General features: G+C 39.1%; 1 protein-coding gene across 12 annotated transcripts in view; it reads left to right on the top strand.

Annotated features, from left to right (window-relative positions):
- The window catches only part of LOC149302947 (casein kinase I), a 36,795-nt gene extending 28,497 nt beyond the window's left edge, over positions 1-8,298 (top strand). For 4 of the 12 annotated variants that reach the window (XM_089481904.1, XM_089481903.1, XM_089481899.1 and 1 more), the window contains 2 exons: positions 3,855-3,961; positions 8,244-8,298. In XM_089481904.1, the coding sequence (XP_089338030.1) occupies positions 3,855-3,961; positions 8,244-8,298 (162 nt within the window). Of the gene's footprint in view, positions 1-767; positions 864-3,854; positions 3,962-4,453; positions 4,478-8,243 lie in introns of all 12 variants that reach the window. The other 8 variants (XM_089481902.1, XM_089481900.1, XM_089481897.1 and 5 more) reach the window with 4 other exon arrangements.
- The last annotated feature ends 9,700 nt before the right edge of the window (positions 8,299-17,998 follow it).

Below are 17,998 nucleotides of genomic sequence, written 5' to 3'. Positions count from 1 at the left end.
GGTACACCAAGGCAGAAAAGGGGGACGGGGGGCTTGACGCCAACAGAGGGTCTGTCCTATTAAAGAAGGATGCTTGGGAGACATGGAGATACGGTGTTCTGTCCATCCACTATCCCCTTGAAGCAGCCACTCATTGGCAGGAATGCACTTCCATTGGAATCAGTGGGAGCCCTTTCTGTGCAGGGGCATCTCCGGAAAATCTCACACATCTCAAGCCAACACAAGTGCCAGTCAAAATTATGTACACTTTCTTCTTTCTCCTTTTCTTTCCTCTCTGTTGCACACAACACTGTTCAGCAGGCCTGCCACGCTCCACAACCAACGCTACTCATCACATCTTCTCTAATGCAAGATTGTCTGGCAGCCCCTCCTGCCTTGCACAACACTATCAGACAGCTCCTCCGGCACTCAGCCCTGGACGACTGCCCCTTCCCATTGTATAGATATTGGTTTACATGTGTGTGTTTAGAGCACTAATATACCCCTGCGTATTACACAGCTAACACATTTCTCACAGACTGCACTCATTTTACTGTAACATCACTGGATCCAACTAAGTATGCGACGCTCCACTAGCCTGCATGATGTCTATGCTTTTAATGTAGTGTGTAGTCAACATGTCACAGTGCATTCTTTGGTGTGATTTGCTTGCTTTGGTCTCTATTATTATTATTTCACATATTGTGATGAAGCATGAGGTGTTTAATATGTTCTGGGTTTTTCTCCCTCCTCTTCCACGCATGCATTATGCATTAAATAATGGGCAGTCGGCAGACCACAGGGCAGCTTGGGACTCCCAGCAGGCTGACCCCCAGCAGCTAAGAGCTCACCTAGCAGCTGACAGACATGGTGGCTCGGTACAGGTATTTTCTGCTTCTTTGCATGAGTGGCTACTTGCGTTCCCCGTAACTCCAGTCTGTCCCCGACTTCCCTTAGCATGCTTTCTGTTTACTTAGCTGAAGTGATGCTTCTGACTTTCCCAATTGCGTCCATCATCAGCATGATTAAACGTTTGGATTCACATACGGTGGGGAAATGTGTTACCTGCGTGTGAGCGTACACATTCACTGAGCGCTGGGAGGGTTAAAGCCGATTAGCGGTCTGTACGTGAAGATATATAGTGCATAAAAAGAATACACCCTGTGTAATTGGCTTTATTTTCCTTCTGGCTCCAGTTTCGGAAATGAGCCCTCTCTTTGCTCCATGAAGCCACCCCACCGTAGCTGTCTCCTATTTTAAGCTTAATTGAGTTATTAAGCAACATTTGGGGACATTTTATATAAATATATAAATAACATCAGGACTGGTTGTGGAGTGTAACACCCACAATCCACATTACCTAACCTCGTTAGAACAGCTGTCGGCCGCTTAAATATGCAGAATATCCAATTCTGTATCATTGATTTATTTATATTTTATGATACTCATTACAGTAGGTACTTTTTTGTGGTACTTAAACAATTTAACGCAAAATACCATGTTGTGTTTGAAATAAAATTTGGCTTTGGGACATTTTAGGGGGAAATAATATATCTGGAGACAGATGTCTGTATCATGGCCTAGATGTCTGTATCATGGCCTTTCTCCTGAAACAAGGGCAGCTGGTTAACCTGTGGTATGGTGTACTTTACCCTGTTGTTTGGTGTGTGATTTCTACATACCAGGGATCTCTGGATTACTGGGCCTCAAGTCCACTCCCCACCCAGGCTTCACCCACTCGCCACCATTTTCACATATAGTGACTGGCCTTGCGATCTTTGCATGGTTAGCGCTGCCCCTTATGTCGCCCATACCCCTTTCACCTAAGAGGAGGTGGAGGGCTCCAGGGGGCCAAACATGGAAGTTCCCAGTGGCTTGGTTATTGTCTATATGATTATGACACTTGGTCCTATCACGGTCAGTATTTGGTAGCAGAGCAATGAAGACTTACGCTAAAAGGCAGGCAGGATAGCCATCAATGTGAGTATGTGCAAACTGCGCCATATAAATGCTGCCTGCGGTTATGATTCCAGATTCCTTCTAAAAGTAAGGTTATCACGTGACCCGTTTTCCTCATAAATTAAGGTCAGTTATGTAATTGAGTATTGCAAACATTGGATCTCCCGTAATTTTGTATACATTGCATTACCGTAATAAAATAGCTCTGTGGTGGGTAACATTGCTGGAAACCGCAGTATTGACCACTGAACGATTAACAAAGTTAGACTTGAAACATTTAAGACATTAAGTGTGTTTCTTGATATGCTTTATTATCCTTTTATATTTCTATTATTTCAGTATTTGTTGTTTGCACCGTGGGATTTATTCATTGTGACAAAGTCCAGTGTTGTACCTGTTGCGCCGTCCCGTGGATTGTGTTCTCCAACTCTTTCAGCGGGACTACTTACATGCCACATTTTAAAATGATTCAGAAGCACGTTGATTAGATATGTTTAACCGTTTCCACACCCCCAGATGTGGTTGATGTGTCAGGCTAAATACGTGTCCCTGTAGGCCTACAGCCAGCTCGGGTGAATGCTGGGTGCAGGAGACCGTTTAGGGCCCAGAGCACGTGTATGGCAAGTGCTACTATTGATTTTAATGATAGCACATTCTCGCCACTGATTAACAGCTCCAAGCAGCCAATCAATGGCCAGAACAGTGAATAGGGAATAGGGCTGCTGCAGAGCTGCTTTTATTTCTTTGATTTTGGAAGGATGCCACCACTGGGGTAGCTACCTTTTTTTCCTTAAAGAGTATCTGTATGATACCTCTTTTATTTGTATAATGCAGCGCTAGTAATCGCTCACGGGGGACACTTTCCCTGATAGCAGGTAATGTAACATTCACTGGAATCGTTCTTTTAAGCTCGCAATGAACCTTTATAGCATGAGGGAGTACCCTGCATATAATAACTGCCTTGAGTTTCACTTTACCGTGTATTAAAGTACCTAATCTGCCTGTCCAAATCTGTTCACTGTGCGGTATATAACCCCATCGCGTGTCGGTTCCGGATAAACCCGCTTCTCTCTCTCTCATACTGTTAAGCAGTCCTTAATGTAATGTGCTTTCCTGCATCAGTGATCTGTATCCAAGCATCTGCTCCCCTACTGAATATGAATGCGGTGGCTGCTTTCTGAAAACCAAATTACCTGTGGAACGTCGGATTTTTACTGACACGTTACTGTGTCATAAACCATGTTTCACGTGTTGCACGCTGGAAGAATTGGCTTCCTTCGTGCGTTTTCTTTTATTGTGTTCATGTGTTTTTTCAGAGATGTAAGTAGACGTTTGAGTTAAAATATTGACTCCAGAAGAGGAGGAAAAATACTTATTTTTTGCAGTTTTCATGTATTTCTTTCCAAATATTCTATTAACAGCAGTCTATCAGAGTTTATTTTGATGGTCATATGAATTCTTTCCGTATTATAAGAAGAAAATAAATGCCAAACTCTATGCGTCTTGTCGTTGGTTTAAAAGTTTATTTTGACCGCGTTGAAATTTTGTTATGGAGATTTTCAGTGACTGGACAGAGGGTTTGAGTGAGGTTTAGTGATGCGTCCAAAGTCTAAATGAAAGATAGCAGGAAGAGCCTGGAACCAGTGGCAACGCCATCGCCCGTGTACATTTGCTTATTTATAATGTAATTCAGCTTTCCGAATCTCTCTGTGGACTTGCTTAACCCGTGTGAATCCATGTGAGCGTATGTCTACGGAGCTACGTCTTCCTAAAAACCATGTCACCCCTGCTTACGTAGATACCTTGCACAATAGTCCGACGCTTTGAAATACCTCCAAACCCTGTTTGTATTGTTTATTTCGTTGCAAAGGAGACCCCAACACACTGACCTTTTCTCATCTATTTTGTTTTTGCAGGTGGTGAGTTCGACAAACGGGGAGCTGAACACGGACGATCCGACAGCAGGACATTCAAACGCCCCAATCACCGCTCCAGCAGAAGTAGAAGTCCTAGATGAAACAAAGTACGCTTTCCGACTTATTTGCACGTTACGGGAGGCAGCTTTTAGTTTATGCTTTGACAATGTTACTTTGACGCAAAGCGGTTTGCCGATTATCGTATGGATGCCATTAACGATAAATTGATTGGCTTGCGGAGGGGACTGGATCCTTGGCATCCTGACCCTTTAAGTCAAACTTAAATTATTGTTGCTCACGTTGCTGCCTCCCTTTTAAATCTTAATTACGCGGCAAAACATCTAGTTCTTTTAGCACCAGGGCATATGCGTTCGGCAGTTCCCTGGTTCTGTGGATTTCACACAAAATGCTGCTTTCTGCTAATCGTTTTTATGTAATTCACATAATAGCACACAATATTTATTTTATTTTTTGCTTTAGCTCTCTTTCTAGTTTTTATTTTGAGTATCTAAGTAAATCCATAAACTGCATATGTCGAGATGCACTGTGGCTCTGTGTCTGACTTTTTCCTTTTTCCCTTGTGTTCTCCTTGCGCATAGCTGCCAGAAAGTGTTGAACATGTGGTGAGTCCTATCGTGGAGCAGGCAAAACCAGCTCCACTCAGCAGCCACTCACATCTATACCCCCCAGAATAATAATAATAATTAATAATTAAAACAAGCCATTGTTCCGGTTATAATTTCTGGATATCTTTACCAACCAGAGCACCCTTACACCGTTGTTGCTTTTTAGGAGCTGTTTTGCCTGTTACAGTTTGTGTTTGCGCACTTGCCGTTGTCTGCTGCACCTTGAGTGTACTTTGCACCCGTTTCATTGTGAAAACTGCCACTCCAATTAACAGTGTTCCATCATAGCTTATACTTTTGTAAAATATTGTTTTAGTGTGTGTGTGTGTGTATATATATATATATATAATATATATATATATATAATTAGCGGTACATGTAGAGTGCTTTACTTCTGCCTTTTATAGGAAACCAGTCACTGAAGCATTATTCTTAAAAAATACATTATTAGAGGTGCAGTTGTAACGATGCATCCCCTTTTTCCAGGATGGGATATTTTAACTTTTTTATTTTTTATAGTGTGAAAATTGCAAAGTGGGACCAGAATTTAAGGAGTCCTCTAGTCCACATGAATATCTTTTTTTGGTGCTTTCAGCATAATGTTTGTATATATCATGCACCAGGCCCAAATCTTAGTAGATAGGTTTTTCTCCTATTTATTTGGTCTTATCGCCCCGTGTACTGAAAACACAGTAACCGGAAGAAGAGCTCGGCAATGTGAGCTGAACAGACCCTCCTCGGTCTCTGCTCCTCCGCCGAGTCCTTCCGGTGGTTCCCACAGTGACATTAGGCTCACACATTAAAGGTGCTATTCCACATAGGGGGTCTCTTTAAGTATACCCAGATAAGTTCTGTATCGTGTAGAGAGAAATAGAAGAAATCAGTCATTTTAGTTTTCTCCTTAATGCTTCCAGTTACTTATAAAGTGGATTTAAAATGTTAATGAACTAGTACAGTTGCCTAGAAACAGAATCATGCCAATCTTCCAAAGCCCCCACCTATGTATTACATTACAGCAGTCTGACTGTCTACAGTCTCCCCCACCTGCCATTTCTTGCTTCCGGACATGAAAGGGTTAAGCTCTTACACATATTCCACAGAGAGCACAGTAAAGTACACCTGTGACTTTGCTTAGTTACAAGGAAAATGCAAACAGACGTTAGGGTTAAACGTGTACCCGTATGACCTGCCGATGCCTTTCTCTGCCAGCACAGAAGGCGTTATTACGTGTCTTCAGCCCCTGTCATTCACTTATGCTTATATAAGGATCTGGGAGAGTAAAGAAACATCTATGTGGAACAGCACCTTCAACACCTTCCAGATCAGATAGTGAGAATCTTAGAGAAAAAGTTTTTCTGTGTCTGTTCTCCAGTACACCTCTATAGGGCAGCTCTTCGTTTCCCACAAGAACATGTCTGAAAGGCAATTTAATCCTTAAATGAACTTTTTGGGGGCCACTCGTAGATCATTGTTAACTTTTGACTCTACATATTGTAAATGCTCTGACCTGGATTTACACGTCCAGTTTTTGCTCTTTATAACATATCAGCATGTGCGTGAAAAGCTGTTTGGCTCGAAGAAATGTTAATTTGAGTGGCAGTCCATGACTGTGCCCTTCACTTCCTTCTGTCCTATTCAAAAGCAGACCTCTCCACGCGTTTTTTGTTCCACGATATATTTTCATTTATTCTTATACCATGGGCAAATACAGAACTCATTCATGTGATATTACGTTTTCTCTTCTTATTTCTGCAAGTCATCTTAGACAGAAGTTTGCTAATACTAAAACAGTAAAACGAAGTAGATCAATACAGTCTCATAATGAAACATTCCGCTGTTCGTGATGAGTAGACATCCACTTAAGTTAATGCGGAAATACGTTGCTCCGAAGACGGAGAGTGGGCAGAAATGAGAGCGGAAGCTCAGCCGCAGAACCTTGATGTATTTCTGTGGATGTTACATACCGTAGCAGCACAGTCTATCCATTCTGCTCGTTTTCCCCGATGTAGAGTCTCTGACCTGCAGTCTTGTGTTGGATTAAGGATAGCTTGATGCCTACCCCATGCACGGTTAAATTCCCTTTACTATATTTGTCTCTTCTGATGGGAGGCTGTTCTATTTATCGACCACCTTTTCAGTGATCTAAAACTTCCTCACACCAGATCTACACCTAGTTTTAGATTACGACATTTTATTCTAACATTTCTCTTTAATAAACCTCCCCCTTGTCACATCTCCTCTCCTTTAATCTGAGCTATGCAACCATTACCCCAGTTTAAGTGTTCACTCGCCTCTGATTGTGACCATAAAACCCAGGGAGACACTCTTGTAGAACCAGATAGGTGTATGTAAACTAAATGACACACAGCACAGGGGAGGACTAATGTCAATATATTAAAATATATGTTGACAGTATTTGGAGTATTTTAAAGCGATCAGACATATTTAGCCAATTTAGTCAAGGACCTTTTATCTGCAAAAGGTTGCCTGGGTTCTGAAGATGTCCATGCTATATTGTGCATGGTATCTAGACCTTGTCTTGACCATATTCTAGTCTCCCATTCTAGAGCTGCTTTTATTTAGGTAAATCGGTAAACGATGCTCAAGAATAGTTTTTCACATTGTCTTATGGAGATTCTGAGCATGGACAGCGATTTAAGTTTGCGTACACGAGTGAGGAAGTATAACCCCTGTGATTCAGACGGTTACGTTGGTTTTGGAGGTGGCTTTAGAGGAAGCGTGTCAGAAGAATGGGGCTCATGTTTACATTAATAACAGAAGGCACTGACATCTGTTGCTGTTTGTTTTGTTCCTCACAAATAAACAGCCCTTTCCTGTTATTGGGAGCGATGTAGTCTGAGGGCGAGTGTATGTTTTCTTCATTTATCCTTTTGGCCGATGTTGAGAGAGATGCTGAGAATGGGGATCCATACACTTACTGTGTGTTTCACCATAAGCTCACCAGTCATTAAATCGCTTAAACGAAGCATTTCACTTAATATGCTTACTTTCATATAGAACAAATATTTGTATTTTAAATATATAATTTAAATAAAATACTTTAAATACTTATTAATATATTGCCTTAAGGCATGGAATCTGCATGTAGTGTATACGACTTGCTGTAATACATGCAAGTTATGTATTTATTTTGTTCAGAATGTTATTTTTTCTGTTTGAAAACTTGACATGGAAACCTCAATTACTTTTTACTTATTAACCCCTTTTTACCCACTGGGTTCTCCTTTCTCTACCACTGGTATCATCACGTTCCTTGCAAGACAGTAAGAGGCATGACCCAACTGGGTTTATTTATAAAGGGCCATCACCAGGAACAGTAAATGGGTGACTTCACACAAGAATTGTGTCCTTTGGGTCTTCTCCTGAGGTTTTATATATCATAGTTCTATGATGGTCCCGTTTTATGGCTCTGAAGCCAAACTCCATTCTTTAGTTTATACATGAAGCAAGTGCACCGCAATAGAATTGTATATTTTTTTTCTTGTTTCAAAGTTCAATTAAAGCAGCACTTTTGATAGATTGACACAAATACCTTATTTTATTTTTTTTACATTTTATTTTGCATTTGTTAATTTCAGCTTTCTAATCACCATGATACGTACACACACACACATATATATATATATATATATATATATATATATATATATATATACACACGCACACATCTGTTGTGTGACAAAGGAATTGTGTATGTAATCAAGATCCTGTCTTTAATCTTCCTCTTTTTAATGTCTTGCAGGTGCTGTTGCTTTTTCAAGCGAAGGAAAAGGAAAACCATTCAGCGCCACAAATGACTCTGGAAAAGGACAGACCATGGGGAATTACTCACTTGTTCATCTGCTGTCTTGTGATAAAAAAAGAAAAGCTCATCTCTGCGACAACCACATTTTGTTTTGATTTTTCTTTTGCCCTAACAGAGTATCTTGTTTCGATAATGTAGCCTTGGTTCTCTTACACTATTTGATTTCTCTTTTCCAGCGTCCATCATTTAGAAGCTTTAACGTTATTGTGACAGTCAGATTCTTTCACATGGACCAATGAAGTGGTACAGAGCTTATATCGCAAAATGCAGTCACTCTGTTTATACATAAAGCTCTTTTCAAGCCAGTAGCGGATACTGATCATCTGCTTAAAGCTTTAAAGTAACACACTTAAGTCTTATTTTCTTTTTTTATTGGCAATAATTTTACAGTATTACTAAAAAGGTACTGCATTCGCTCTTTGAGTGTCAACGTTGTAGACAGACAGTTGCATTTGGAAGCCTTTGTGGCACTAACAAGGGTCACTCGATATATTTAACTTTACATGGTACAACCACTGTGCAGAGGTACCAGTGAAAAGGGCCTGACCGAGATTATTAGCGTCCGACAGCAGTTAGTCACAGAACTCCCCCCGATGATTTGCCTGCATTTGAACCTCTCGCTGAGAGAGAAGCAGGCAACACTTGTACAAAAAGTCTAAATGTATACATTGCGGCATGCAGCGTGCTTCATGATAATGTGGGTAAACAACGCGAAGTCAATCACTTTCAAGTAAAGACTTAGCAGAAGAAATGTAGAAAACACTACATATAGGATTCGGGTTTTCAGTAGCGCAGGAGCAGAGTAGCATCTTGTGTACGGCTTTGTGAGGAACAACCGAATACCGTAAAGCTTTTCGACATGTCCTATGGTTGTTTCGGATCTCTGGCACCGCCTACAGTTGGCCGGTAGAATCGGACAGGTTCCCACCTTATTTTTAGGTTTAATATGGCAGCTGTAGCAAAAGAAACAAATACATGTACAAAAAGCATTATGAAGACATTTCCCTTATCAGTGTTTTGAAATGTCTGCGTTCATGGACAAGCAGCCATTGCACAGATAGTGGGGCCCGCTTATTTTGTACAGATGCTGCCCGGTGACCGAACTCCAATATACTACAATGGCCAGCATACGGGACATAAAGGTATAGAGTTGTATAGTGTTATCCGTAGAAAGAGTGTAAATTTCCTAAAGATATCTTTATTGTCTGAGGTATAATGGATCGCAAGCTTCCAAGACTATCCAGGTCTCTTCTTCAGGCATATAATATGCCTGAAGACGAGACCTAGATAGCTTGCAATCCCTTATGCCTCGGCAGATACAGGACATTGCAGCCGTGGAGTGGTTAAGCCATGATCACTTTTTCTTTCACTTTACTTTTTTTGTCACGTTGCAAGACTGGCCTATGTTTTCTAGAGCAATTTTGAAGGGAAGTTGCTAGAACAAAGATTTTGACCAAACTGTGGTTAATTAATGTACAAAGAAATGAATCCAAAAGTCTCCTGAATCTAATTTGTATTATAATTTTTTTTCTTGTCTATCAGTGCACGCCCTATGGCTAACTTATTTATTTTTAAAGTCTGGTTTGTGGTAACATAAAATAAAAATGTGTATTGCAAATAGATAATGCACATACCTGAGTTTATTATTGCATTTACAGGGATTTTAATTGTAATTTATTTTGTTAACAACCGAGAGTGCGGTGCTTATTTTTGAAGCTTTATGCGCTCACATAAAACTCAGAAAATTACTGAATCTGGTGGGGTTTTTTTTTTTTCTTTTTTATATTTTTTTTGTTCCCCCCCCCCCATGTTTCTGTCATTGTTTCCTTTTTTTGTTTTTTTTTTATTTACATTGGTCAAATACTGAAAAAAAAAAAAAAGTTTCAAAACTATTTACGTACTTATCTGATCCACAGTTGGTTTTCTGCCTTGGTTGTGTTACTGTCTTAAACAGGAAATGGTATATACATATATATATATTTTTTCATTATGGAAGACGAAAGAAGAAGATTTGTGGCCATTTTAATGTGAATTCATTTCTGTGTCTACAATATTTGACCAAATTATGTTGCACCACATTGTAAATATATGCAACATCTTGTGTTTTTCCTCATAATACATGTTTATTTTCTTTGTTACTTTTTTTTTTCTTCTCCGTAGCGTTTTCCAGGTTTTTTTTGTGTGTGTGTGGGGGGGAGATAGAAGCTATTTTGCCTGTACAGTGTTTATATGATCTGAACTCATCAATCATAACAAGAAAATGTGTATATTAATCCAATTGTGGACTTCAGATATTTAAAAATACAAAACCCTTTATTTGCTGCAATGACCAGTACGTAGACATATTTTGCTTTTTTTAGCAATATTTAAGTGCTCCATTGACTGCCGTCAAAGGAGATCTCCTCCTCCTCCTGGCAGCACAGACTGGTCAATAATAGGTAATGCAGGTATGTTCAGGTTAAGCCAATAATGTTTTGCATTTGTATGCTTTTTTTGTTTCCCTGTCTATACTAATGAAGTCAACATTGCCTGAATGTTAAAATAACGAAATACATCCCTGTTTAAAAAGTATGTAACTGAATAAATAAAAAAAAAAATAAAGGTAGTTGTTTTTTTTTAATGTTTTTTGTTTATTTTTTGTGAAATCGGTTTCTAAGGGTGAAATATTTAAAAAAAAAAAAAAGCGCCTAGATTTATTACTTTCAGAGACTTTATTTTCATTGCTAAAATTTGTATTCATTTACTTTTCTGCTTGTTTCATTTTCTAATATTTTACGCCCATTTGTGCCGTGTTCACATAAGATGCCGTTGTTTCTTAGTGTCCTGCTGACTTTTTTTTTTCCTTTTCACAATGTACCGTGAAGACTTAATGCTTGTCTATTGCATGGTGTCTGCATTGTTCTAATATTACAAAAAGTATCAAAGGTAAGGCGTGTCTTTTTGCAGATGGTTCGACGGTCTGGAACAGGGTAGACGCTCGTGGTAGAATAAGTTATGATTGACCTAGCGCATTGTGTACAGTGCCGGAGACCAGCATTGTGCAAAGAGATCAGAGGAGGGCTACTAAAATGGTGAATGATTTGCAGGATTAGGAAACGGTACGGGATCTCAATATGTATAGTTGGAGGAGAGAGAGATGTGAAAGAATCATTTAAATACAGGAATTTAACAAACTACATGAGGAACGTTTGTTTCAAAGGAGACAGTAAATGACAAGGGGTCATAATCCAAAAATAAACTGAGAAGCTAAGGTGTAATGTTAAGTAAGTTTTCATCTTCTGAGAGGTTGGAGGATAAGCCCTCCTTACCCTTTGTTTCTGTAAGTCCAATTATGTTATATACGACTTATGTCTGGTTTACCAGTTGTACAGCGATACGGAATATGACGGCACTATATAAAAACAACAATAAGCCTCCCAGCAGAAGCGGGGTAATATAAACGTGTGTGACATAGGCATGTGGCTATCCAGATTCTAAGAGCAAAGACTGAGTAAGGTTTGAGTCTTTACATGAAGGATGGCCAGACTAGATGGGCTAAATGATTATGTGCTGTAACATATATATTTGTTTTCTCTTATGGCACTTGAATGCCACCTTGTGCTCTTATACAATATCTGCTGCAACGCCTCTAGAGTCTGTTCTGGTGGTAACAATAAACTGCGTCCCCATCAAACTACAGATGAACACAAAGGGACGATAACAAGGACTGGACGCTGCCCTGCTGGATGTATTACACTACACATTATGTAGCAGCATCTGACAGCCTTTGAGTCTGGTGAAGGGTTAGAGGGTTTTGCTGATGGGTACACCCTACCCTTAATGTCAGGAGTGTGAGTCTGCTATCCTTCCAATGGTTTTTCTATAACCACAGGTGACTTTTTTCCAGTTTTGGTTTTCAGTATTTGTGGTTTACATAGCATCATCAAATATTTAAACCCAGGCAACCTTTGCAAAGTATCCCATATTCAGTTTCAAGTGGCGTTGTAATGTTCTGTTTTAGCATAACTAAAGTTATTAGATTAGCTTGTGCTTTATGATGTCCAATCACTATAATTTATTTGACTATATGTGTGAAGAGGGGGCACAACTAGAATATTAACTAGTTACCTTTTCTGATGTCCTCTTGCCTCCTTCCCTCACGCTTACAAAGGCTGTGAATTGGCTTTCCCCAAAGAGGAGCAGTAAATGAAGAGAAAGGAAAGGGCAACTTAATCGAGAGGAAAAATAATTGCAAAGCCTAAGAACAGAAAGTGAAGATGGCTGCTCCCATGGTATACATATCATATGAGTTTCTAATATATATTGTTTCATTTTTAAACAACATTACATATGTTTAGCGTATTGAACTGTACAATGTACCTTTTGAAGAGAGCGACAGACCAGTCTGTGATTTCTAGAAGAAATGTTCAATAAAAATAATCAAAGGGGGTTATCTGTCTTCTAAATGCTGGGGATAATTCTAGCAATGATTTATTTTATTCTCGTTCAAAAAGTTGTAAGAATATCCCTTTATCTGTGAAAAAACACCTTAAAAGGGAGCTCTTGATGCATTTCCTGTTAAAATTCCATTCTGCTTCTTCACCTTTGAATTCTAAATGAAATATGAATGTACCAAGATGATCCATGCAGGGTCACAATACATTTTGTGCATCTATTTGTATATTTCTGAAAACTTACAGGCCACGAAAGCATATAAAATGCAGTTTAAGCTATATGACCAAAAGTATGTGAAGTACACCCCTCCTAATTATTGAATGTAGCTGTTTTAGCCACACCTATTGCTAACCAGTATATAAAATCTAGCACATAGGCAGCTATCCCTGTAGACAATCATAGAATGGGTCGTAGTGATTTTAAACGTGGCACTTTCATAGGATACTTCCTTTGTTACAGGTCAGTTTGTGAAATTATGCTCTGCTAGTTCTGCCCTAGTCTACTGTGATTAGAGTGGTGCAGCTGAGCACTGAAGCGAGTAACGTGTAAAAATTGTCCGCTGTAGCATCACTCGCTACAGAGTTTAAAACTTCACTTTGTGGCGGGCGCGTCACGAAATTGGTTTCTATTTTTGAGCCACTGTACACAAGCCGAAGATCACTATGCACAATGCCAAGAGTCCGATGGAATCGTGTAAAGCACGCCGACGCTGGAGCAGTGAAAATCTGGGGTGATGAGTCATGCTTAACTATATGGAGGATGCCAGAACACTACCTACTGGAATGTATAGTGCCTTCTGTACAGAAGGGGTGATAATCTGTGGTGTTTTTGTAGGCCCCATTTTAGACAGTGAAGGGTAATGTTAATGCTACAGCATACAAAGACATTTTAGACAAATGTATGCTTCTAACTTGTTGACACCAGTTTAGAGGCGGCCCTTTTCTCTACTGGCATGACTGTGCCCCAGCATACAAAGCAAGGGCCATAAAGACAGGGTTTGATGAGCTTTGTGTGGAGGAACACAGGCCTGAGTTTAAACCCATTGAACAACTTTGGGATGAACTGGCACTCCAATGGTGAGCCAGGCCTTCTTGTCCAACATCAGTGCCTGATGTCACAAATGATCTTTTGGCGGAGTGGGCACAAGCACACTACAAAATCTTGTGGAAAGCCTTTCCAGAAGAGCAGAAAGCATACATTTGAACAACCATAATGAACAGGTGCTGAAACTCCTTTCCAAAATATCACCAATTACAGCCATTAAAATGACAATGCTTCATTTCATCAAGGGAAAAAAGCAGTATTATAGTATATAAAGCAATATTATATATGACCAAAGTAGCCATTATACATAGTCACTGGCTGCTTAATCATACTTACATGAGAACCCAAAGAACATCATCTAAAGAGGTTATAGATTTAAGGATGGATTAGAGAAAACTGGACCCGTCCAACTAGTTACCCTTTCGCTGGAAATGAATGTTCATTTATATATTAGTCAAATCAAAAAAACCTAAAATGATTAACACATATTGAAGATTCTGCAATGATCCTATTAAATTTGTTCCTGTGTAATAAACACTGAACGATGGTGACTGTCCACTTATCAGTGCCCTGTGGCTGACATCTCACTAGCGATGTAGAGGGTGGATTGCAGGAATGCATAGCACTATTGCACGAGAACTCCGACCGTTTATCCCTTCCGATCAGAAGAAACGAACACCTTAACCCCAACTGTTGTGACTTTGCCTTGTTAGTGTTTGATGTAATGGAAGTGTTCTTGTTTATCACATACGTCCTTGACATGGCATGTTCTCAGTTTGATTGTTTGTAAAATGTAATGTTTCAATTAATTGATTTCTTCATACATTATCAGGGGCCGCCTGTTCATTGATCATAGTTCAAGCAGTGAGATGTCCTGAATGCCATCTCGTCTTACCTCTCTAAAGAGTTAAAGGGACAGCCTAGTGTCCCATACAACCCGTCCAACAAAGTTTGCATATAAAAGTACTTTGCAAGAACTTTAATAAATGCATTCATTGACCAGCCTGAAAGAAATAAAAAAATCACAGCACTCAAGGAGAAGCTGCAGCTCGCTGTCCCTTCTATAGTATTTTTTTTAACCATTTGCGGCTCCCATCAAAATCATGGCAAGTGTGGGGGGTGCACCAGAGCCAGTGCTGGAGGTGGCTGGTGGTGAGTGTACCACGCATCCGCTTACGTAAGCAAGAAATGTGTTTAACACCGGCTATAGAGAGTACATTTTATATTAAATGTACGAATGTTATATATGCTCTAGTGATGAGTGATCATGCTCAGCCTAATAGGATTTTAACATTCTTTTAATAATAAAATGTCAGGCACTGAAAAGAGACACAATTAATATTGATTATTGCCTTATTCAACTGCATTTTGCATGCTTTAAACCAGTGAGATATGATCGCTGTGTACATTGCTGAGCCTTAATGAGTTTTATATTAAAAATAAATTAAGCTGTCTTACTTGTTTCATGAGTGCCCGAATACAATTCTTTATAATCTCTTCCCTTTTGTAAGGTGACCCTAATGCATTTCAGATATAATCATACATTTTTATGATCTAAAATTACACCACATATTTTTTTCACAGATACATTATTAGTTGATACACAATAATTAAACTATGTAATATGTTAGCAAGGCTTGTTTCCTGTTTCAGCTACATCAATATAAAATGAAATTAGAAAATTATTATAAACTGCAACTAACAGATTGGCCACAAGATGGCGCCATCTACTGATAATTGCCAGGGATCTTGTCTCTTGAAGAAGGAGAGTTATTTGTTATATTTAGATACACTTGGCTTTGCAAGATTAATAGCAATGCAAATGTATGTATAACCTCTTGAGATGGTCACCTTTCACCCCAATTAGTCCAGGCATTGATCCAGAGAGTGAAAATATCTGTGGGCGATAACTTTTGTGTTGTACAACAATGAAGAATATCTACACAGGAAAAATCTAGTCTGATGCAGGATCTGTCTACTGTCCTCATCTATTAAACAAGGAGTGTATAAATTAATTCTGACCTTTCTTCAAATATCTCGACAATTAGAATGTGTGCGTAAGCTTGTATTATTTAAAACCGTAAGAAATACATTCTGAAAAAAGGGTTCTCATCATTTGAAATGTGATTTATTCATGAGACATTTCTTGGAATGAATCCATTGATCAATACAGAAAGATGTGCGCCTTTCTGAAGGCTGGCAGAATGCAATTATGTTTTGAACTGCGGCCAATTTTTATCTTCTGGATAACAAAAAGAACTGCATTTGCCTGGGAAAAAAAGACAGATTTAAAGGAGCTTGTAAATGATTAGTATGCAGTCCTCATTAAGCAGAAGAGCTTTTTGTCTCCCCACCCCCACCCCTCTGCTCAGTCTCTGCATATTATGATTCCATCTGACTCTCATTAGAAAGCCATCATCTCCAGAATCGGGTAGATTTTCCCTTTTTCACAACCTTTGTTTGTCAAGGATGCTTCTAACAGTCTGTCGATGTCATTGCTTGCTCAATTTTTTAAGGGCGATGTGTGGGTCTCACATGGTTTCTCAACAATTCTTTCTGCATCCCATTTCATTTGATTTATCAGCTTTGTTCCCCTGTTGCCGTGTGCTAAAACAGTTATATTTTGAAGTAAATAAGCTGTAATGTACTAAGATAGTCCCAAATGGTACACATTATCTATGAAGCAATACATATGCAACATTTGTCCTAAAAATCTGTATGGTCCACAGTAGTGGATATATTTATAGAAATATTCAGCATTTTTGTCAATACACGTTCCTACTGCGCCCAACGCTTTTTATGGTGAAAGGTCAGTGTTCCAGCTGCCATGTTGGTATCAAAGATAAAAAAAGTTATACTTGCTTTTATATTGGACTAGTACCTTCTTATTCCACATTCACATGCATTGTGTGATTAATGGGATATGATCTTCCAGTGATGGTATTCCTCCAACACTCATTCACCCAAAAGAGGTGTATTACAATAGCCACCTTGGGCATTTTCTTACATAGCGTTCTGAAACCAGCGCTGCTTTGCTTAAATGCTCTATCCCAACTCGATTGTTATAGTTGCAAACGCCTTTGCATTTTGAGCCTGTACATGTACGGGCTTTGTCATTAAGGGGTTAAAGAATACAGGGATGGGATACCAGTATGGCACCAAAATATACTAGGAAAAACATATACATGCTTTATCATTTTTTACAGCAGTGTTTCTGCATCCCTGTTGTGATTTGCACACTTAGAGAATGAATTTTATATACACAACAAAGATTAGTATTTTTCTTTAGTATTAGAGCGTATGGTTAGAAAAGCAATGCTGCAAAGCAATGCACCAGGCTTTCTTTTTTCACTTAATGGGTTAATCCATCATTGTTCCTGGGCTACAATAAATGACTCACAGGACAAGCAGTTATTTGTGGGAAGCTGCTGTTCCCAGTGGGAGGATGGCATTTGGAATTATTACAGCAGGAATGGTCTGTAACTTACATGGGATCCAGTATTTACCAAAAAACAGATTAATTCTCTAAAACAATAACCATGTCAGAAATGTAGAATTTCTTTTTTTTTTTTTTATGATTCCACTTTCCTTCAGATTGCAAATCTAGAAAACTATGATGACCATGAGAAAGATAAACAAATGTATTTTTATTTTACTTGAATAAATTTGTCTTTATGTAAAAATAGTACTTGGCTGTTAAACATTTTCTGAGCTGCCTTTTCCTTCATCACAGAGAGCCGAGACTTTATGCAGTGTTGTTCCCGGGAGAAAGTACTGTCAGCACTATTATGAGTGATTTTGTGTATAAAGGATTGACAAATGTATTTAGTACTTTCAAATACAATACAATATAGTAACAGTAGAGTGGTGACACATCAAGGACAGTACACATTAAATGGGGGGAGGGGGTTCAATAAATGCCAAGGGTATACAAGAGTGGGGATCCCTGACCTTAACTATTCAAATCTAAATGAGAAGACGTAATTTACAGGTACATCAGAAAAGGGCCTAGTATAGATCTGCTCCTTCTTATGATCTTATAACTGCTATTTATGGTTTTTGTTTTAAGTAAGTGAGCTAAAGAGATGCCCCGTAGTGTTAATGGGCTTGTTGGGGAGATCAAAGATCAACTTGGTAACTGGCCCATTGAGAAGTGGCACAAATGGGAGCGTGATCACCCAGTAGTCCTCTTCCTGGACCTGTAGAGCCAGAGG

This window comes from Sceloporus occidentalis, unplaced genomic scaffold (assembly GCF_023333645.1).
Source record: "Sceloporus occidentalis isolate IW3139 unplaced genomic scaffold, rSceOcc1.0.p SCAF_16, whole genome shotgun sequence".
NCBI lineage: Eukaryota > Metazoa > Chordata > Lepidosauria > Squamata > Phrynosomatidae > Sceloporus > Sceloporus occidentalis.
This window is presented reverse-complemented; position numbering and strand designations above follow the sequence as displayed.